The sequence below is a fragment of the Manduca sexta genome, chromosome 4 (assembly GCF_014839805.1).
Source record: "Manduca sexta isolate Smith_Timp_Sample1 chromosome 4, JHU_Msex_v1.0, whole genome shotgun sequence".
NCBI classification, from domain to species: Eukaryota; Metazoa; Arthropoda; class Insecta; order Lepidoptera; family Sphingidae; genus Manduca; species Manduca sexta.
The window spans coordinates 80,073-104,227 of NC_051118.1; the positions used below are offsets into that span (position 1 = coordinate 80,073).

Sequence of the window (24,155 nt, forward strand, 5' to 3'; positions counted from 1 at the left end):
GTTGGCCCACTAACCAAACGCGTCTATGTAGAAGCCTGTTAACATCTTTTACAATCAATCAAAGTTAAATCGCCTCTATTAAAGTCGTATGGACTGTAAAAGCATGACAATTGTGGGACATTAAAAAACGTTGTCACAAGAATTAATTGATATATATCATAGACGCGCTCCGCAAATCTCAGTAAGAGTTTGATTAGCCTGCCAGGCTATTGGAGTGGCTCGCTTCCGGGCAAGTGTCGTTCAGAAAATATGCCAAATTTTAGTGTTTTATAAATTAATATGAAGATTATTTTGTGAGTATGGCTTTTTTACTGCGATTTACGATAGTTTCAGTGGAAGTTTGTATTATTGAATTGATTAATTGTAAAATGAATTATAAAAAATAAATTGGTAGTAAACTAAGTAGGTAAGGGATGTTTTTTTTTTAATTTAGTAGGCCACAGACTATAAGTACTTTTAAAAATACCTACTTATATTTTGTTTGTCTTGTAAAATTGAAAAAATCTATCGATAACTATTTATTTACAGAGATACTTAAACTATGAATTTGAAAGTCTAGTAAAAGAAAATGTAACTAGTGAGTAATAAAACATTAAAAACAACTTTATGTCACGGCCCAAATTAGTAATATTTTACATAGTTTAACAATATGTATGTTACCTTTAATTTTTAAAAATTAATTATAGGCTATTTTCCCTTAAAAGTTATTTTCATTTAATATCTAAAAGTATACTTACTTATTATAAAAATATAAAGATATCCTAAAGTTTCCGTGTATTCAAATTCGAAAATAGATTTTGTAGAGTCTATTGCGAGATAATCGCAATAGTTATACACGCAATTATAATTTTATATCATTAGTTATAAAATAATTTTAAAATTAGCTTAAATATGAATAGCATTATGTCCTTGGATTAAATCTGTGCTGTCATAAGATTTCTGGTTTAACCCAGACCATAAAATATAAGTTTACTTAAAAAAATATGTGTACCGGTGACCGCAAAGAGCTTTACTGTATACATATACTATGGAAAATAGACGTAAATTACATACTTTATGAAAAATACCGTTTCATTTAAAAGTCAGGGGGTAGAAAGGTAACAAAGTACTAAGTGTAGCGTATAGCTTAGCGGCGTGAGAGTTGAGGCGGAAACATAAATTTACTATGACCATAAAGTTTTAGATTCTAGATTTGAGTCCTTGTTCTAGTAAGTATTAGGTGTTTCAATCAGGAAAAATGCCAAAAATAGTATATAAATAATAGCTATAGCGATGGATTTTTCTCATATATATTTAGTCACGGACCGAATGATAAAGCAAAATGAAATTTAGATACAAAAAATTGTCTGACGTATCCGTTGGAGAAATGCGTGAGCTTACGTATGTTTCAACCTGGTATTAATAGATGGTATTTAACTTAATCTACACCTAGTATATTGACTACTTTTCGTGTTTAGTGAACGTGCGATCTTCTAATGGGAACGGGTAAAGATGACCGCGGCAATTGAACTTTTGTATTTATAGTCAGCTAAATATTTCGTACAGCGATAATACTCTTTAACATTCGTTAACAATTTTAAGTACCTATTTATGTTAATATTAAGTATTGAAATGTAGTAGTAGTTAGTATTGTAGTTTAATTTACTAGTTAGACTGTTTTGGTGGCAGGCAACTAGTAGTAAGTATTGCGTTCGACTGCAGTGCTGAGGTCTCGGGTCCGACCTCGAGTCAGAGAAAGAAATATTGGATTTTTATTCAGTATCAGCCCGAACTCTGGAATTTGTGCCCGATATGGTGATAGACTCGTCCCCTATCATATCATAGGACAGAATACGGCGGAAAGTGGCTGCACCGGAGTCTGTGTGTTTGTATACTTGTTCCGTTTTATATTATATAATATTAATAATATTATTAGAGCGTCAGGGAATGCCATATAAAAGTTGCTTAAATTGTTTTATAATCCTAGCCTATCGCCATATAGAGCACAAATTTTATACTCCAGGCTGACATTGGGCAATATTTTTTTCTTTATTAAATTACTTAATATAACTAAGAGAAGACAGACTTGCCTAATGAGTCTTCGTAGAAATTGTAAGCACCCAATAGGTACTTACTCTGAGTAATAAAGCTGTGTATGTGTATTAAGTCCTATAATATCCTGTAATTACTGGCTACCATCTCCTTCAAATCGAAACAGAACTATGTTGCATACTGTAGCTTGACGGGGGTAATAGACACTGTGATATTAACATTAATCCATTATAGTAGTCCACGCAAGTCGCATTTCGGGATCTGCATGTATATAGCCAACCTTCTTCAAGGCCCCTGCAGCCGCTAGGTCGGAGGATTCCAATACTCCATTCGCAGGTTTCTCCCGGAGTTGACTGCGGGGCCCGACACACAAAAAAACGCAGGATGCTCATATTTTAACTCCAAAAATAATGATTTCGTATGTTTACGCAAATGTTAGACATTGAAATAAAACTATTAACGGATTTTATCGCGGTTATTTATGCTATTATTTCTCCCGACATTTCGTGACCATGAAGGCTGCAAAGGCTTCGAAACGTTGGGAGAAAGTAATAATATAAATCCGTAAATAGTTTTATTTCAACACAAATAATGAAATATTTGTATGCAAGACTTATACAGAGTCATTATGATATTGCGTTAATAAAGGAAATATTCTTTACCTCTGCTAATATTGGGCCAAAAATCATACATGAATAACGAGTATTTTCACTATAAATTTCAGTCGTTATTTCCACTGGCGAGGATTAATAACCATCTTTCGTCAGTCGACAATCGATCTGGAATCTACATTACTTAGGCACCATCAAATAAACTTATTATTCGTTAATTAATATAGCTATTATGGGCAACTATACTAGTGGTAGGATATCTATTATATCCGCCCGGATAGTGACCACCGTACACAAGGTGCAAAAAACCCGTCATAGTGACCCACGTAAGTGTGTCGCGTTCCGGGATCAGTCTGTGTATATGCGGTTCTAACTGGCCAGCGATAGTGTCGACTGTCGAGAAATGATCTCTTGTCAATCGACATTCTATTGGACCTCACTCCACTTACCACCGGGTAGGATCACATCGCTGTGCTCGTATGAAAAAATCTTATAAATTGATTAAACAAGTTCATTAAATTATGGGTGTTTGATTGCAACCAATACAAAACACATTAAGGGTTGTTAAAAACCAGGAAAATTATATTGCACTTGACAATAAATTAAACTTCTAATTTAAGGGGATTGTTGGATGCATTTTAATCTTGACCATAATTGCTTCAATGATGGCAGGAATCAGTAACTAAATTAAACTGGTTGGTATTCAAACAAATTAATTAATAATTGACCTCTAAATGTTCCGAGGAATGCGAATTTCGTCCTCCTTGCCTTTGTTAATAACTTTATGATTTATAAATTGGAGTTTTGAGGTTAGGTTAGTGGAATTCCCTCTATTTATTTTTGGAACATAGAGAATTCAAATGACGCAATCATAGATTCTTTCATTGCTCTTTGGAGTTGCTTTTGATAAGTTTCTTCTAATGTTAATCCAAGACTTGAATTTTATGATGGTCAGGTATTTTTTACTCACTGCTGTATGCGTATGAATGTCTAGTATCATATAAAATAACTTATTAACTGTTTTTCAAGATAAAAAAAAAACAATCCTTAACTTTCTCTTTGGTTTAAATTACATCCAAATTCATTTAACGGTTCACGAATTAATATCTAACGACAACAAATACTAATCATACAAAACTATTTTTATACAGATTATAATAAACGGCATAATATAATGTGATTCTATGAGGCATTCAATATGGTTAATGCGGACACAAGGGGGAACTAAAACATTGGCTGGCATATCGATAAACTTTTTATAGCACGTTTTGTATGTCGTAATACTTGGTATTCAGATGTAATTGAAATAAGAGATGGTAAAAACAGTTACAATACAAAAGCCAGCAGCTCGGCTTAAATGTTTCATTGCATTGGCTTTAATTCGGCCATTTAATATTTGTTTATGTACATCTTGGGTTGATTAAGATTGACGTAACCATTTTGACTCTAGCTTTTCTATGAATGTTTCGTTTGTATGTCTCATTGGGTTTTGGATAACATCGTCTAATTGCTAAGACCTCGGTAGCAGCCCCGTTGTAACTTTAAAGGAGGACTAGTCATTATAAAATATGTTTTGTCATCAAGCGATGTTGAACCACCGTTTGGAATATGATTCAGAATTATCTAAATTATTTTGCATCCACGAAAAATAAAACCTTGATCCTTAAAGGATTACCAGAGGTATAACTAAGGTAGCCACTGTTTCTAGGCGTGTTCTGTACCATGATAGAATAAGGGGCAAGCCTTTCGTCATATTGGGCACAAATTCTAGACTTCATAAGCATGCCCTTAATATATAGCTACTTATTCTCTTGGCTAAACCGGTAACGTGCAGGAAATGGACAAATCTAAACACATGGTGCTGGATCCGAGTGTTTTCGATTTCTGTAACGGAATCTCTATCTAGGTTTGTCTCAGATATATTTTTCTAAGCAAGAGGGAGAGGAAGTATGAAGGCATTGGATAGAAAGAAAGAAATAATATTAGGTGCGTTTTCATCTTTCTTGCTAATATCGCGCACGTGTTTTATTTTTTTATTGCTTCGAATGACGAGACGAGCTTGCCGTTCGCCTGATGGTAAGTAATGCAACCGCCCATAAATAGTAGAAACACCATTCAACACCTTGGATTACAAAGTATTGTTTGGTATTCCACTGCACTCACCATCCAGAGACATAAGATGTTAAATCTCATTATGTCCAGTAGTTACAATGGCTACAATGTCCTTCAAACCGGAACACGACAGTGACTACACACTGTTGCTTGGCAGCTGAAATAGACATTGCAGTTGTACCTACCCAGGCGGAATCACTTATGAGAGACCTACCACCAGTAATCTTTGGAATGAATTCCTTGTATTGGTGTTCCCCGAGCGCTATGACTTGTCCTTCTTTAAACGAGGCTTAAAAAGTGTTCACTTCCCGGTAGGTAATGGCTTGGTTCTACTTCTGGCATTACAAAGTCCGCGGCCGGCATATGCTTCTTATCATCAGGCATACCACTTGGTCATTTACTTACTAAGGTAATTCAAAAAAAGGTCGCAGCCATTGGAGAGTCTTAAATTCATCCTTTCTTCTCAATAACACAAAATTTTTAAATGTTTTATCCTATTTAGTTCAATGGATCACTCAAATATGGCAAATTATTTTCGTATGACTTTGTTTTCAAATGATTTCAATGCGTAAGCGTGATGCATCATTGGGGACATAATCGAATTACTTATGATCGCAGATGAAGTTGTTCTCGTCATGACAGGCGTTGTTACGTTTACATTCGTGACTAGAGTTTGTTTTAATCTTCTTTTTGTATATTTCTAAATTTTTATCAGTAAAAACATGCTTTACACTTTGAAAGATTAAATCCAGCCTAACTATTTTGTTACAGGATGTTAAGTAATACATAATATAATGAAACCCTGCTATAATTGCTTGTGTATTGAATACCTTTCCGTAGTCATTTAGAATATTTTCAGTAAGGACTAGTACAGAATTTTGTTGACAGTCGAAGGACGCAATGTCTTTCCTTGGTTGACATTTTAATTGGATTAGAATTACCAATCAGACCTTTTATGGTCATTGCATTCCAAAATAAAAACTTGATACATTTTAATAGTACTATTCTAGCTCCAAGTTAAGCAGTTGGTAAAATGCCTGATTTTTATAATACTCCAGTTTTATAGATAGCTAAAATCAGTAAAGACAGAAAATGATACGTATATTTATTAAGAATGACAGAATATAAAACGAGCTCTATAAAAATACTAGGGCCAGAGATCGGGAACAACTCAGTTTTATCATAAAAGTCATAATAAATCAAGTAATGCATAAATGTAGGTTACATAATTCATTGGGAAGAAACGCAAACCTACCAATAACCAGACAAAACAAACCATAAAAATCACTACACATAAATTGGCACAGCAATAAATAACAAATACAAACGATTGTGGACATACACCAATACCCAAGCTGATTGACTAGTGAAGGTCCCTCAAGTAGGTCGCAATCGTCGAACAAGATCAATTGTTTGACCCGTAAAGAATCGATGGCCATAACAGGAACGTCTGATGTGTCAATTTGTATATAGTTTTATGATCAGGTCAATGTTAGGAACCAATTCGAGTTTGCACGTTTTACCTAGCAAAATATGGAAATTATAAAAAATTATTGAACCTTTAGTTGTAGAAAGCAAGAAGAAGGAGAAACAATGTAGTCATTAATTGAATGAAGTATTTATTGTAAATAGAAACTAATTTCTGAAATTCACGGGTATTTAATCGTTCGCGGCATATCATAGTTGGAACTGTCAATTAGTCAATGCAAAGAAATATAGTTTAGTATTAACCAGGAGTATTGAATGTTTTCTTAGACAAAGTGTAAGAAAACTTACAAATAATATATTTGTATGTTAATTAGTACTTTTATTGCATTATTCTTTGCATTTCCTTATCTGTTATTTTCTAATTACCATTTTGACTTTAGAAAATATATTTTTCTTTCAGGGTTTACGTTTTATTAACACTATGTTTGTCCGGAACAGCAAATACAGGTGTGTTTTACTTTTGTTCATATAATCATAATAATATAGCAGATTTTTTATAGAACTCTATAAATATTTCATAGCATGTATAAATTAACTGAGCCCGCTCAATATCATCAACAATGCTAGTTATCTACTAATACAAAATCATTGCTGTTCTTTAGCATAAAGTATAATATTCTTCATAATATTTATTTTTTTACAATTTTCTAGCACTTAAATCATTCTTGTTTTTTTTCTCTCTCTTTGGCAAGGTGCCGTTTGCGCATCTGCCAAAAACCATTCTTCTTGGTATTCTAATGATTTTTTAAATTTATATTTTTAATAATCGAATAAGGTTTTAATCATTTTTATTTTTTTACTAGCAAATGTAACAACAGTAGCCCCGTTCCCGCTATCGCCATGCGCTCCTCAAGGCCGCGGAGACGTGGACTTCCAGACAGTGGATCTCATAGCAGTGTATCATCTCGATAGACCCGAAACTGTTGGAGTGACAATGGTACAAGGGTCCCAGGAATTGCAGAGGGCTTACAGGATTAATGGTCGAGCTAACCTCAGCTTGCCGTTACAGTGAGTTTGGTTTGAGACTTGTTTATTAGAAAAGTAAAATTTTGCGCACTTTGACTTCTGATTTAAGAATTTTATGTTTTCTCAAATAACAAAAAAATATATTTTCATTGTCAGCAAGTTTAACAGTTTCGACTCCGTATACTATCATCAATTATCTCAACATAACCAATTAATCGCTCCTGATACCCAGCTCGCCAAATATCTAGTTTCATACACACGAATCGTTGTCACTTCTGATCATGTTATCTTTAAACTCTTCCATTCTATAATTTAATTAATTTGCTTGTTTACCTAATTTCTACTATTCGACTTATATTAAATTAAGTAGTATAAATTGCATTGTTGTCTGCATGCAGCTCATCACTTATGTTGTAACTTAGGTAGTCTAAGATACAAGGCAGCTTAGTTTGGGTGCCATCAGCAAATGCTGTATGCCCATTAAGTCTGTATTTGAAATAATTGTCTATCTCTGGAAAGGCTATTGAGGAAATGAAGATATCTTAAGTCTGGTCCTCAGAACAAGAACAAGCATAGAAGGAATCTAAATTACCCTCATATACTTATCCTATTTTTTCAAATAGGCCAAAACCGTTGAAAAGAACGAGACAAATATTATGTTGCTAAGGTCGGCTTGCGTACACTTTAAAATAACCAAATGGTTACCTTTGGTCCTCTTTATGATGCCGAATTAAAAAGCAAATAAAATGTCAAATGTTCTAACTTGCCAATCCCAAACAATGTCACAAACGCGACCACACAATTTAGTTATGTTATACTTCAACGCGTGCTTTTCAAAAGTGGCTACATGTTTTGTAATATTTTTGTTGTTAATTTTAATAAATACACAGTGATAAAGCGGTACAATATAGCCCTAGGAACAAGCAATGGCCTGCGTTATTGTGGGGTGTAAATCTCATTCTTCTCGTAAAGAAAATGAAACTGAAATCATCAGCTTCCATCGGTGAGTAAACAAAAATCGAATATATTTGCTTAAACCCTGTATATAAGTGCAAAAAGTGTTATTAATTATACTTTATTATGCTGTAGTCATATTATAATCTGCTGTTGGCCATTCGATCCAGTCATTATTAAGTATTTTTCATTTTAACCAATTTACGTAGTCGTGATCAATAGTGTTGTGCTGCATATTCTGTCGATAACATAGATGTTAGTATATTGTAGTTTACTATTTTGCATAAATTGCCTTTTACTTTCAATGTATGGTGGTGTAGTGGTAAAAGCCACTTGGAAACCGTGCGCGAAGGCTGGGGTCGAGGAAACTATCTGATTTTCATAGTGTGTTTCATACAATGTGTTTCATTGCAGATTCGCCACAGATGATGCTATGAGGCAAAAATGGATCGTTTCCATAGCTCGTCCCAATTGGCATTGGAAAAAACAGCACCGTGTTTGCTCTAAGCATTTCGACAAAGTTTTATTAACATTGAAATAAGTTATCAAACATATGTGACATGAATGATACCGGTTTGTTTTAATTTTACTGTCCCATTTTAGTAGCTTTTGTCAAATCACACCTCTTGGGTATCTTTTAATCCCTAAGAACAGAAGGCGTACTGGCTTTCTCCTAGACGAAATTCCGGCCGATTTCTTGTTTGATACAGCGGTATCCATTCCTTCCGAAATTTCTAACATTTTCTTAATTTAATAATCTAAATGCTAAACCATTTTTGTGTGAATGATATTGGTATGTTGTAGTGATGTTTTGGTACTTGAATACCAAATCAGGGTTTTGATATCTTTTTTAGCCTCTATCTAAAATAGCAATTTGCAACGGTTTGTAGTTGACTGACCGAAAAGTGTTTATTTTAGCAGGTCTGTGAATTTACCATAGCCGATAGACAAAGCATCTATCGATATCGATAAGATGTCAGAAGGGATCGCAACACAATTAAATTTCTTGCTGTCTAAGACAGAGTACGCTCAAATGTCATAGTGTTACTTCTATGCTTGTCATTGTTCTGAGGTCTGGTCCAAAAATATCTATGGTATGTTGTCATTCTTTTCCAGACCATGTTGTAACTTATATTACGGCAGTGCAAGATATAAGCGCGGCTAAGTTTGGGTGCCACTAGCAAATACTCTATGCCAATTATGTTTGTACTTTTTTGAATAAATTTGAAATTTGAGTCTGGTCGAATGTGATAATGGTCTATCTCTCAAAAGGTTACGGAGGAAATGAAGATATATTAAGATTGGTCCAAAAATATCTATGGTATGCCTTCTTCTTCCAGACAAGTGTTCCCAAGCGGTCTGCCGGCTCATTTTAGCGTGGTCGGCACCTTCAACGCGCATGGACAGCGAAGGCCATGGAGCCTCATCCGGGCTCGATCCAAGAACCTGCTCTTCTCGCTGACATTAATGCCCATGATGAACAAACTGGCTGTTTTCGTCGAAGGTTCTCGGGTTATTTTTGATAGTTGGAAGGTTAGTATCAAATTGATAGGATTTAAAAAAATATTATTAGGCACCAAGAGTCTTTTTTTAATTTTTTATTGCTTTGAATACGAGACGAGCTTTGCGTTCGCTTGATGGTAGGCGATACGACCGCCCATAAACAGCAGAAACACCATCCAACACCTTGAATTACAAAGTATTGTTTGGTATTTCACTACGGTCGCCATCCTAAGACATGAGATGTTAGGTCTTATTATGTCCAGTAGTTACATTGGCTACCATGTCCTAACCGGAACACTACACTACACACTGCTGCTTGGTGGCAGAAATATACATTGCGGTGGTACCTACCCAGCCGGACTCTCACATATGGGAGACCTACCACCAGTCAATGTTTCATTAAATGTTATGAGCCAGTTGACGTACAAGACAGTTGAGACCTCAGGTTAAGACCCTTCCGCGAGTAAATGGCCTTGAGCATTCGTTCCATACATGTTGTTGCTCACGAATTACGAAAAATTCATTTAAGAAATACATTGTAAAAAAAAATTGAAAAGTTTAAACCAAAATATTCCTTATTAAATTGTCTATTTAATGGTGGTTGCAAAAATTATGTGTACTTTAGAAGATGCACAGAATCAACAATTGAGCAAATGTAAAAGAAGTTTATAAATATATTTTTCAGCTGTTTTCACCTGGCTGGCATAAGCTCCACGTAGCTATTACCAACGATACAGTGCACGTTGCAGTAGACTGTGTTGAGGTAAGAATAACAAGATATTAAAATAGAATCAACGATAACCTTCTAAGGTGGTGATGAACAAACTATATTGTTAAAATACCAAATCATTTATTGCAAAGAGCCTTTGAAACTTCGGTATATCTGCAATCGACACTTTCGTTTATTATATTCTCTTTGTTCCTAATTTGTCTGGTTCTCGCTAGCTGTTGTTTAGCCAAAAGAAATATATTACATATGGAGTTTATACTTCTCTAGGAATTACATAAGGATTTACACGTGCCTATATTATCCTCTTCTTCTTTTTAACGTAGTTTAAACTCTTGTAATTTGTATTTTTCGTGCATGTATGCAAATAAATAAGGCTTAAATAAGTTAAATACCTTCTCCATAAAGATGTTTGATTCTGGGGCCTCTTATATTTCTTGGAGAGTAACTTAATTATGTTTTTTTTATGCGTACACGGATAAGTGACCTCACTGCATCTGATGGTAAGTATGGGGTCCAATAGAAAGACGACTGACGAGAGATGTTAGAGTCGACCTTGAGATTCGACACAATTATGACGGCGTGTTGGAACCGCATATACACAAGCTGATCCCGAGACGCGACACACTTACTTACTTAATACCATGTTTACGGTGGTCGCTATCCGGGCGGATATAAAATATATGCTACCCCTACCACCAGCAAAATATGTATTTTCCAGTTAAAGCCTGCAAACATCACACTCCACGACTTCAGTAACGCTACAACAGTAACTATTGTCACCAATGATGATGGAACACCAGCTCCTGTAAGTAAACATCTTAATTATTTCATTACTTCAGTACAATTCAAGTATAAGATTATATATAATATATACATCTAAATAAACTAATCTAAATAAACTGGTTTCTGGATTTTATTGTGATTTTTAAATGACTGGTTCGAAACGTTTGGACAAAATTTATATGAGAAACCGCATTAAAATCGAAAAGCTAGTTTTATTTCGCTGTCTATAAATACATTAAGTTAAGTTAATGTATATATAGATAAGTATAAACATTAAGTTAATCTATATTGATTGGGAATAGGGCTGCCATCACCTTAATTGTCGACGCCGGATAAACACGGCAAAAATCCCGGACATTTGGGCGAAATATGAATTTTACCTGGACACCTCTGAATACTTTTGAAAATCCCTTCCGAACGTCCTTCAAACTAGAACAAATCTGAGGAATTCCGGACGGATGGCAGCCCTAATTGGGAATAAAGGATATTAGTTACTTTCGAAACTGTTAAAATAGTTTTCAAAATGTTTTATTACTTCAATTAAAAATAATAATTATCTCTGAGTGCGGAGTGCTATTAATACTTTTATGGAGAAAATCTATCCCGCGCGCGGATTGCGAGTATAATTTAGTAAAAAAAATATTTTTGTTTGTAATCTCTAGATTGATCTCCAATGGCTTTCGCTCAGCTGCAACAAGTACAAACTCAACGAAGACAGCTGTGAAGAGATCGTAAGATATTTGAGAATATTGATAATACTTTTTTATTTTTAAAGCTCTTTTTTACATTTTCAAAAAGCGGCGATAGCCTAGTTGGTTGTGGAACGTACTGCTAAGACGAATCTCCGTAGGTTCAAAACTCATTGGCACACTCCTCTGAATTTTCTAAAATTTATTTGTGTATTCTTTTGTGAATTATCGCTTACTAACGTTGAAGGAAAAACATCGCGAGGAAACTGACCTAACTGAGGAAACTGAACTGAACTAACCCGAGAAATTCTCTATAGAAATTTCGAGGGTGTGTAAAGTCTATCAATCCGTATTAGGCTAGCGTGGTGGACGAAGGTCTAATCCCTCCCAGTAGTAGAGGAGGCCCGTGCCCAACAGTGGGACTATATATAATACAGGGCTGATATTATCATAAATATCTTTTATAAAAAGACAATGCATATAGAAAAACGAATCACCCTCCAACGGCGAAGCTCAGGAGCCAAACCACCGGCGGTTAGGAATTCAAAGTGAGGAATCTCCTCACAATGCGCGCCGTGTCCAGCAATACTGCCTTCTGCATCTGGCATCTGACCCAACGGCTAAATAAAAGCTTTTGAAGATGTTAGTCGAGGCTCTTTGGTATCAATCTATACATATATTATTTGCATATAAATTAATTAAAACTGGATATATTTCATTCACAGGAACCATCAGGATATCTCATAGCATCGCCAACACCGCCGGTAATTATTGTTAAATCATTTTAAAATATAAAACACTCAAACAATTATCATATTTTGTTGCATCATATTTGTTTAATTTTTTTCATTAGTGCTGATATTTACCGACTTCTTAAAAAAGTATGAGGTACTGTTGTATGTTTGTATTTTTTAGTATAAGACATGTCGGTGAATGTAACTGAGTTGCAAGATTTTTATATCATTTCATATTAAATACTTAACAATCATTTTAGAGTAAAATGGGCGTCTTTATAACAGCTTTATGTCTTATGCTTAGTATTTCGTTCGGGCCTCGCTGGATTAAGACCGCTTCTAACAGGTCGGTTTGGAAATCTAGAGAAGCCTATGTTCAGCAGTATACTTTTAAACTCTGAACTTGCTGATGATTATTGTTATTTTCAGTATGAATTTGAGCCATCGCCTAATACCCTACCCACGTTGTCGGCCGCTTGCAATACTACTTGTCCTCCGGTAAGATGGATATTATCTATACTTCTATGAGTATATTATTATATAAAGCTGACGAATTTGTTTGTTTTAAAACGCTAATCTCAGGAAATACTGGTTTAAAGTGAAAAATTCTTTTTTTTTTGGATAGCCTATTTATCGAGGAAGCATTACAAGATTACTAAAAGGAGTAGGGTATCATTGAAAAATGTTGCAAAAATGGAAATAGTTTGAGACCCTTGGAAGGACATAGGCTACTTACAATCCCAAGACAATATGTACCTAGTGGACTTTTATCCCGGAAAACTCTTTCGTGCGAAGCCGCGAACAAAAGCTAGTATTTTATATGCCATTTCTTAAATGGGGCATGTAATCTAATATGAGTGACAGCTTTTTTTCCCAATGATTTTACAATTTGACATTTATTTTTCCACAATTTTTTTATAACTCGTTTCCGCAAGTGGGTGTCGGAGGGGGCGAGGTTCTGCTATTTTATTAAATAGCAGAACTCGCCCCCCTTTAGTAATAGGTTGTCATAATAATATTATAATTTTCAGGGTCCCATAGGACCACAAGGACCCAGGGGTGATCAAGGTCCAAGAGGATACACTGGTTTACCGGTAAATAATATATTTTTAATCTAACAACTTAACATTCCCAATCATCTTTCTGCCTTTGTATACTCTGGAATAAACTCTTCAAAGTGTGCTGATGCTAAAACAAGTCTTTCAAACGATGTTCAAGAAAATGTGCAATAATGGTTTGAGCTTTGACTAGTAATGATACCAATGGCCGGCTGTGGCCAGGTTCTATCAAATAGACCGTCAGCTTGTCTTTTCGTAGACTGTAAAAAAACATGGGGATGATAAACTTGTTACGGCCTTACAGATATGGAGAAAAAAATATTCTGATTTGCATTTTCAGGGTGTAAGAGGTGTCGAAGGTCCCCCAGGATTGACGGGTTCACCGGGCCCTAAAGGGGACCCAGGAGTTCCAGGACTTCCAGGAGTTGTTGTTAATGTAAGTATTGTTCATTCAGGGCTTCCAATGTTCGTTTATATCTATTTTAGTTATATGGTGTATTATTATGCTTCCGTGACATTTAATATAAATTGTAGCGCTTTTTTTATACGTGCACGGCAAAGTAACTCCTCTGCACCTGATGGTAAGTGGAGTGGGGTCCAATAGAATGTCGACTGACGAGAGATGTCCCCTCGACAGTCGACAATAGGGACCGGACTAATTTTGTTCTTTATTATTATCAAATATTTACGTTATATAAATTATAACACAGAAAGAATTATTTAAATCCGGTAAAATATCAACAAGTTATAAGTCTTTTAATTTCGGTAGAAGGGGTAAGTAATAAGAAACAGAAAAGAGGCGCAATACCCACGTGTGACGTCATAGGGCATTACGACGCGTGCGAAAGAAAGAGATGAAGCGATATCCCCACTTCGCACCCACTTAGGCACATAGTAATATTTGAAATATGAAATATTAGCTCATTTTTTAACCAATTTTAATGCAGTTTACGCAGGGAGGGTTTTCTTTTTCGTATTATTAACCATTACATATAGAATAATGAACAAAATCAAACACAGGCCGGTCCCCTATTATGCCGTCCTGTTGGAATCGGATATACGCCGGCTGATCCCGGAAGGCGACGCATGTGGGCCACTATGGCGGGTTTTAACACCTTGTGTAAGATGGTCACTATCTGGGCGGATATAAAATGTATTCTATCACCAGATATTTATTTATATTTATCTAAAATTTGCTGTTTGAAGTCAAACTTTTAACCAATGCCAATAATAAAAAGAGATATACTACACTACATCCAAAAGCAATTACGCCTCAGCAGTTGAAACAATAATGCTGGCCTGTTGGAACCGGATATACACAACCTGATCCCGGAACGCGATACACTTACGTGTGGCACTATGGCGGGTTTTAACACGTCCCCCTGGCGCCCCAGGACGTCGGGGCGAGAAGGGTGAAAAGGGTGATGCTGGTGAAAAAGGTATGAATGGAAATTATGTTCTATTTATATTGAGTTATGTGCTAAAATTAAACATAGTCTCTACGGATTTCGTTCTGGTTCATTAATGTTCGTGATTTGGTACCGAATGCTCAGGTCTTTGTGTGATTATTTTAGTATTGTATTTCAGGCGATCCCGGCGAACCAGGTCCTGTAGGTTTAGCAGGTTTGCCTGGTAGAGATGGCGTTGATGTAAGTTCTAGTTGTATTATGTTATTTCTTTCTACTCCCCGTTTTATTTAGTATAGATCATTTCATTCACGAAGACACGATCCACCACTTTCCCTAATAGCTTACAGTGTGCGTGAGCAGCATGAGTACACGCACAGTACAATGGATATTGTCGAAACTGAGGCTTGGATCAGTCGTCTTACCCTTCAACTTCTCTGCTTAAAAGGTGGTGGAGCGCGTCTTCGTGGATGAAATGATTTATATTAGGATCTGTCTTCCTTTTAATTCTCTTGTCTCTCCATTTCATTCGATCCTGAACCGTTTCTTTTATTTATGATTTTTTTTTATCTTAATTTAGGATTTTGGTCTTAATTTCATGACCATGTCGCTCCATACGTCCGCTTTCACTTTCTATTAATTATGTTTAAAAAAATCTTTATTAAAATCCTAGCCCCTTCCAACGCAGGAACCGGCAAAAAACTATTTATGATGCCCACATAGAAATAAATTTAATTAAATTTTCTCTATAAGAATTTTTTCCATTTACAGGGTTTGCCCGGTCTACCTGGTCCCACAGGACCGCGGGGTGAAATGGGACCGCGTGGATTCCCAGGACCGGCAGCTAACATTAATGCTTCGCTGATTCATGGTCAGTTGTTGAGTTTAAGCACCATCTAGTACGAGATTATAGAGGTTTAAAGAAAATTGAAGAAAACCAAAGGTTGCTGTAACAGTTAGCTTTGGAAATCTTTATGGGAGGCCTAGGTTCAGCATTGGTATTTTAAAGCCTGAAGAAGATTTTCATTGGTAAGAAAATGCAACCAATGAAAATTTCAATTTATTATAAAATTATAACAGGCCGACGTCAGTACATTATAGATATTGAAGAAAAGCTTATATGGGGGTCTTTATTAGAGCAACAAAAGCCGAAATAACAGTTTTTAGAATTGTTGTCTTGTATGTTTGTACAGGCATCACGCAAAAACTACTGCATGGATTTGAATGCAGCTGTCACCGATATACTACTAAAAGTCTAACTTAAAATATAGGCAAAATTTTATCTAGAAAAAACTATTACACGCTAGAAAAGTTAGTGTAGTAATAAAAATATAAGTTAGTCCAATTTATTTATCATCGTGTTTAGTTACATTGCAGCCTTAAATAAACAAACGACGTTTCCTTCCTTTCGACGGTTATAATATAATTATTTATGATTTGCCTTCAGGAGCAAAAGGTGAAAGGGGGGCTACAGGTCATCCAGGAAGAGATGGAACCCCTGGCGATAGAGGCCCTCCAGGGTTAGCTGGTGCCAGGGTAATTTTGTATAAAATAATATGCTTAACGACTTTGGTATAATATTGTATTTTAGACGTTACCTTACTCATATGTACAAGGTTATTTAAAAATATTAAAATTGCGTTAATAAATAAAACCACGTACTCTCTTTACGTCTGCTCACACTGTGCCAAAACTCATCCTTGAATAACGAATATTTTCACCAAAGATGCCGGATTTAGTTTTCTGCTTTTTTATCGGGTTGTACTTTAGTGCAAATAATAGCGCATGTGTGAGTGTATTTCTGACTGAAAGTATGATGTTGTCGCTGCAATGAATTCTCTTAGAGTAGTAGTAGCGTCATTAGATCGCGTAAAATTAAAATAAATTCTCATTAATATTTATTTTTTTCAAAGCTTTTTTATTTGACATCTATGAGTACGGTTTGAGTAACTTATTGTAAAGTGTTATTTTCAAAGAGATAGGTATGTGCTTTCATTTAGAACTTTGTGTTTAGAATTTATATATTAATGATAATAAAATATAGTAAAGTGAAAGATATATGTGATAGATTAACAATGAAACCAAACCAACCCTTAATTGTCCTATAATGTCAGTTATTCACGATCATATTTCAGGGACTACCTGGTGTAGACGGTGCGACGGGCATGCCAGGGTTACCAGGGGAAAGGGGTCCTGTTGGGCCATCAGGGCCTCCAGGGGAAAGAGGACCTGAAGGGCCACAGGTAATTGAGTAGAAATGAAATTATATTTTTTGAAGTATGAAGGCGATTTTAAATAATTGTAGGTATTTATTGATTTTGTAAGACATTGGATAGGTATTCAAGCAAATGAAAAATCTTTTTCGGATATAATTAAAACTTGTAGAAATAAGCTCGATAAGAATATAACTGGCTTTCATCGAGAATGATGTAAATGTATTGTTTAAAATGTTGTAGGGTCCCGAAGGCATTCCCGGGCGACCAGGTGCCCCGGGACCTCCAGGTGTTTCAACACCAGTGGTGTCGGGGGCTAGCCTCCCAGGCCCTCCAGGAACTCCAGGTGAAAGGGGAATGGTAATTTCATATATTTTTTTATTTACAGAAATGACATTTTGACATGATAATATTAAATATGATAATTTCTATTAAATCATGTAAATTCTTTTCATAACTATGAGACGTGGCGAGCAATCCTTCTCTAGATAATAGTAAAAGAATTTAAATTTTAACATAAAAAAATACCAATAATAGCATAATAAACTTGATCACTGTTTTTATTAAAATATTTCTTAATGCTTTTATTTATCTTTTTTTTTATTTTTTTAAAACAGAATTTAACATTACAGTTAAAGTACACATATTATATTTATATATAATAATATTTTTGTATGTATTTATTTATTTATACGTATATACATATATTTATTAATTATTATATGATTTCTGGATATTTTGAATTTCTTACCTCCCCTTTCATACACCTACCATGATTATCTCTGCACCATCCTAAGGTTGACTGGTAGAGAATGCCTATGGCATAAAGTTCGCCTGTATACTTTTGTATATGAAGTGCTAAATATATAAATAAATTAACAGAAACAGTTAGTGTCACTCTACAGCATTAGAGGACCCATATAACCCGATTCCTATCGACTTCTCTTTCGTAATTTATGTAAAATCTAACTATCATTAGAACGATTTGCAGACTGCATTTATTCATATCAGAACATAAGTAAATACTGTGGGTTACCTTTCGGAGCATTTCGCTCTTCGCCACTTCTGCAGCGACATCCGAAGTCAGGACCAATATCAACTGTTTCTTATCTGTTTGCTTTTTTAATTTTCGAGGGTGTGTGAAGTCTACCAATCCGCACTAGGCCACGGAGCATTTCACTCTTCGCCACTGCTTCAGCGACATCCGAAGACAGGACCAATATCAACTGTTTCTTATTTGTTTTTTTTTTATTTTCGAGGGTGTGTGAAGTCTACCAAGCCAGCGTGGTGGACTAAGGCCTAATCCCTCTCAGTAGTAGAGGAGGTCCGTGCCCAACAGTGGGACAGTATATAATACAGGGCTAATATTATGTTTTTGCAGAAAGGCGATCGAGGCTTTCCCCGGGTTACCAGGTAGGGACGGCGTGGACGGCGTACCTGGAGCACCGGACAGATGGGACCTCCGGGACCCGCGGCGCCGCCTAGCGTGATAGTCGAGGTAAGTTGTGGACTAGCACCTGCTTTAGAGTGGATGGTAGGGGTTGCTAGGTCTTAGGGGATGGGCTAAGACCTGAATGGCATTGACTCTGTAGGTCTTTGGGGACCTGAGTTTAAGTTAAAGATAATTTTCCTCGTGAACAAGTGACAAGGAGTGAACAAGCCTTGGGATTAAAAAATAAAAATGCACAGCATAGTGACCCCATTGCACCTGATGGTAAATAGAGGGGGGCCCAATAGAATGTCGAATGACATACATACATAACATCACGCATTTATCCCCGAAGGGTATGCAGATGCGCAACTAGGGCACCCACTTTTCGCCAAGTATGTTCCGTCCCATGATGTGATAGGGGGCGAGCCTATCGCCATATCGGGCACAAATTCCAGACTCCGGGCTGATACTGAGCAGAAAAACCCAAATATCACTTTGCCCGACGCGGGATTCGAACCCAGGACCTCAGAGCGCTATTGTACCGGGAATGCGATACAACTACGCCACCGAGGCAGTCGAATGACGAGAGATAATTATCTCTCGGCAGTCGACACAATTATGCCGGCCTGTTGCAACCGGATATACATAGGCTGATCCCGGAACGCGACACACTTACCTGGGCCACTATGGTGGGTTTTAACACCTTGTGTACGGTGGTCGCTATCCCGGCGGATATAAAATATATCCTACCACCAGCAAATATATTTCAAAACTAATGATATATCTATTATTATAGGACCCTTTCATTTAATTTTATCCGTGGTGCTTTATAACTAGCTTATCTAGTTGTAAACGTCCCTATCCTTGAGGTTAAATCGCCTCTTTACATCATGATTTTGTCACCCGCTCTGGAGGGAAGTGGACAATTAACATTTCCAACTCCTCCCTATCTTTCTATTTGATTAATTTCGTTGCGGGATAATGACAAATTAGTTTTCCCTGAGACTCGCCGAGCTTCACTGCTTGGTGTCATAAAATGCGTGCCACTGCTGATCCTGGCTTACAGGAATTGTAGTGGTGGGTGTGAGGGCGGGAAAGTCTCTATATCTATTATATAGTATTGTTTTCACGCAATTTATGTTATATTTTTTAAGAAGCGATCGTATCTTCACTTGCAGAATCCGTCGATAACGGACAACGAGGTTAGAAATATTTGCGAAGGCATTGTAAGAGGTAATATAATTATGTTTTATATATTTTTATTAGATTTTCATATAAATAAACTGTACTTTCAATTAATGAAACCCTCTTAGCCGAATTTTGGCTACGGCGGATATCAGCCAGGCATGCAAGAGATATTAAAGTGCACAAGTGTGTGCGCAATACAGGAACACTCTTTGTTCCTTCACTCTCATAGTCCGGTGAGACGACAATCCGACATGACCGGAGAGAGATCAGGCGCAAAACCAACAGCTTTACGTATTTTCCGAGGCACGGGGTACACTTAACTTCCTGACTCCGAACTGCGACAGAATTCTTTAGATTAAAACTCAGTCACAATTATTTTTGGTCCGAGAACTTCAGCGCGGTAGTCGCACTCGTACCGTGTATGCACTACAACTACGTCACCGAGGTTGTCACTTTACACACATTAGATACTGTACATAAACAGTAATAAATGATATTGTTTAAATAAATAATTGTATTTTATTTGTAATTTGATATTAATGTAAATCTTAATTAAATGTACAGAAAGAATAAGCGAACTGCGAGCATCATTGGCGTTGGATCCGACTCACTCGGTGGTCGGCAAACGAGGTCCTACAGGGAAGCCAGGACCTCCCGGACCGCCAGGTAAAATGCTAATTTTATTTTAATTTAGCAACAAACAGCCAAACATATATATTTTTACAATAATAAGTAAGATTCTTATTCTAATATTAGCAAAGGTATAGAGCTCTAGTGCAGAATGGAACAATTAACAATGATACATTTTGAGTCTTCATGAATAATACATAAATAATTAGGATGTAAGAAAAAATAAATAAAACAGAGGTGTTTGACAATAAGAAAAAAGGAGAAATCTTGTATTATCTATATTATTATATAAAGCTGAAGATTTTGCATAACAATTTCTTATATTTACGCGAATGTTAGACATTGAAGTAAAACGTTGGGAGAAAATAATACTTAATATAAATAACCTGAAGAGTTTGTTTTTTTTTTGATATTCGAACACGCTAATCTCAGGAAATACTAGTTCGCAGAATTAAAAAAAACTTTTAGTTATAGATAACCACTATAGGCTATATAACATCATGCTAACCAATAGGAGCGGAATATCAATAAAAAATGTAAAATCGGGGAACAATTATTTCTTTTGAGAGGGTCCGTGGCGCGCGTGGCGTAAACCATTAAATTTACGCAACAATCATGCACGTCGCAATTGTTTCTCTTAAAAGATTTGAAAACATGTATTATAAAAGAAATACCCCAGCCGCATCTATCGGCCTGTTTGAACGCGATAAACTCAAAAACTAACCAACGGATTTCATAATGATTTCTTATGTTTACGCGAATGTTAGACATTGAAATTAAACTAATTTTCCGGATTCTATCGCGGTTTTTTGTTTTTTAGTCCCCCCGTGACCATGAAGGCTGCAAAGACTTCGAAACGTCGGGAGAAAAAAAAAAAACCGCGATAGAATCCGGAAAATTAGTTTAATTTCAATGGATTTCAATTAAATCTGACTTAAAATTTTCATATTGGTAAAATTTTTAAAAGATTACAATACATGATTCCCGCCTTATTTATGTTTTGGCATTGTTGGTAATATTCGCTACAAAATACAAAGAATTATGTGATACAAATAATTAGATTTATGCAAATAATATTAAATAGAACCCTGTAATATTGAGCCAGCGTCTTTTTGATATCATAAACAAAACTAAGTTTTAAAACATAATACAAATTCCACACAGGAAATCAAGGATACACAGGTGAACCGGGGCCCCGAGGATACCCGGGTGAGGCCGGCGAGCCGGGTAGACCGGGTAGTCCTGGGAGTAGAGGAGACAAAGGTGAAAAGGGGGAAAGGGGACCTGCAGGACTGGGATTACCTGGAATAGAAGGACCGAGAGGACCACCAGGTAATGACGTAGTCATTTCTGTTTTGGATCGTTATGTGTTATTTATATATAAAACTAATATGATTATTAATTATAAGTATTAATATACATACATACATAATAATATGTATATTAGTTAAAGCATCGTATTAGTGTTAGCTGTCATTGATGTTATAATTTAGTTTAAAAATAAATATAAAATATAAACAATATGGAGTAATAGGACAGGCTTTTTTTTAAGGTTTTGCGCAAATCAAAAATATATAATCAGAGCAAAAACCTTTACATATTTTTTTTAGGTTTATGTGGAGAAAACTGTAATAAAAGTCTACGATTTTTCGATACACTTAACAGTATCACATTATAAGGAATGGTTTTTTTTGCTGAGCGCCTAAGTGGCATTCGATTTTTGGAATAACAAAGTACTCAGCCATTTATTTTTTTACACCGGCACAGCAAAGTGACCCCACTGCACCTGATGGTAAGTGGAGTGGGGTCCAATAGAATGTCGACTGACGAGAGATGATTACCTCTCGGCAGTCGACACAATTATGCTGTCCTGTTGGAACCGGATATACGCAGGCTGATCCCGGAACGCGACACATGTGGGCCACTATGGCGGCTTTTAACACCTTGTGTAAGGTGGTCACTATCTGGGCGGATATAAAATATATCCTACCACCAGATATTTATTTATATTTATCTAAAATTTGCTGTTTGGAGTCAAACTTTTAACCAATGTCAATAATAAAAAGAGATTTACTACACTACATCCAAAAGCACTTTTTAAAATCGAGACTCAGTAGCTACTAACCATCTAAAAACTACCTATCCTTCATCAGCAAGTTACGTATCCACAGGTCTTGCCAACTGTTTCAGAAGTTTTATAGTGGGATATGTTTTCAGGTCCTATGGGTCCACCAGGACACGAAGGCAGGCCTGGTGAACATGGAAACCCGGGCAGAGAAGGTACGCTTTATTTTCATAATCCAGATTTATATTACGTTAGAGAATTTCTCGCCCTCGCACCCACCACTACAACTCCTGTAAGCCAGGATCAGCATTGGCAAGCATTTTATCATACCGAGCGGTGAAGCTCGGCGAGTCTCAGGGAAAACTAATATGTCATTATCCTGCATCGAAATTAATTAAAAAGAAAGATAAGGAGGAGTAAGAAATATTAATTGTCCACTTCCCCCCATAGCAAAGCGGGAGACAACATAATGAACTAAGGAAGCATTGTAATCTCAAGTATAGGGACGTTTACAACTAGAAAGGCCAGTTGTAGTGCACCACGGACAAAAATTAAAAGAAAGGGTCCTATCACATGAGCTGTTAGATTTGATTACAGTAATAATAATATCAACACTGTATTATATACTTGCCCACTGCTGAGCACGGGCTTCCTCTACTACTGAGAGGGATTAGGCCTTAGTCCACCACGCTGGCCTAGTGCGGGTTGGTAGACTTCACACACCTTCGAAATTCCTATAGAGAACTTCTCAGATGTGCAGGTTTCCTCACGATGTTTTCCTTCACCGTTAAAGCGAACGATAAATTCACAAAGAATACACACATGATTTTTTAGAAAAGTCAGAGGTGTGTACCCTTGGGATTTGAACCTGCGGACATTCGTCTTGGCAGTCCGTTCCACACCCAACTAGGCTATCGCCGCTTTTTAATACAGTAACAGGCATAGCAAAAACGCTGGAAATCATGGAATTCCGTCTAGTCTCTACAAGGCCCATGTAGTGTAAAATTCTTGACGTCATTTGTATAATGTTTAACAAGATGTTGCGCTTATTAGATTCGTTTATTTGGATATTCAATAACTGCGATTAAATAAGTTGCGTCAACCCCACATTCTAGTAGGATAGAGGAATTTTTTACTACGAGCAAGTTTGCGATAATAAAATAGTTGCCGCGTGACATAGCTTCTCTTCTGCCAGCCTGCCTGCACAGCCTAATATTCCCGGAAACGCCCGATGTCATTGGTTAGCGCACCGGCGCGTAACATTATTCTCCATTTTTGAAACGAGTCTAAACTTTTGAAAAATAAGTTGCTTAAGTCAATTTGTCTAACAACAATCTTTATTATAGTAATATTTTATAAGAGTATAATTGTTTTTTACAGGTCACATTGGACCTCGAGGGGTCCCCGGTCCGCGAGGATCCTGCGACTGCCCCTCTCCAATCTCCTACTACCCATATCCACAAGGTCTCGTAAAGGGACCCTAAAAGTTCCTTATAGAATAATCAAAACTGCCATTTATGCTAGTTTCTGTAGATTTTTAAAATTGTGGAAAATTAATGACC

The 24,155-nt window shown here is 36.2% G+C and overlaps 2 protein-coding genes across 2 annotated transcripts; both read left to right on the plus strand.

The window, feature by feature from the left end:
* The first annotated feature begins 194 nt into the window (after positions 1–194).
* On the plus strand, positions 195–18,202 carry LOC115448406 (collagen alpha-1(XII) chain). Its single transcript, XM_037441992.1, has 16 exons — positions 195–293; positions 6,643–6,689; positions 7,046–7,250; positions 9,503–9,695; positions 10,351–10,428; positions 11,114–11,200; positions 11,841–11,909; positions 12,593–12,631; positions 13,031–13,099; positions 13,633–13,695; positions 14,000–14,209; positions 15,837–15,936; positions 16,513–16,601; positions 17,201–17,308; positions 17,522–17,638; positions 18,161–18,202. The coding sequence occupies exons 1-16, from the start codon at positions 280–282 to the stop codon at positions 18,200–18,202; spliced, it is 1,530 nt and encodes a 509-aa protein (XP_037297889.1). The 5' UTR covers positions 195–279.
* Positions 17,201–24,146, plus strand: LOC119190279 (collagen alpha-1(IX) chain-like). The gene is made up of 8 exons (XM_037441776.1): positions 17,201–17,308; positions 17,522–17,638; positions 18,660–18,776; positions 19,889–19,943; positions 20,463–20,564; positions 21,693–21,860; positions 22,746–22,808; positions 23,974–24,146. The coding sequence occupies exons 3-8, from the start codon at positions 18,732–18,734 to the stop codon at positions 24,075–24,077; spliced, it is 537 nt and encodes a 178-aa protein (XP_037297673.1). The 5' UTR covers positions 17,201–17,308; positions 17,522–17,638; positions 18,660–18,731; the 3' UTR covers positions 24,078–24,146.
* Positions 24,147–24,155: the final 9 nt, after the last annotated feature.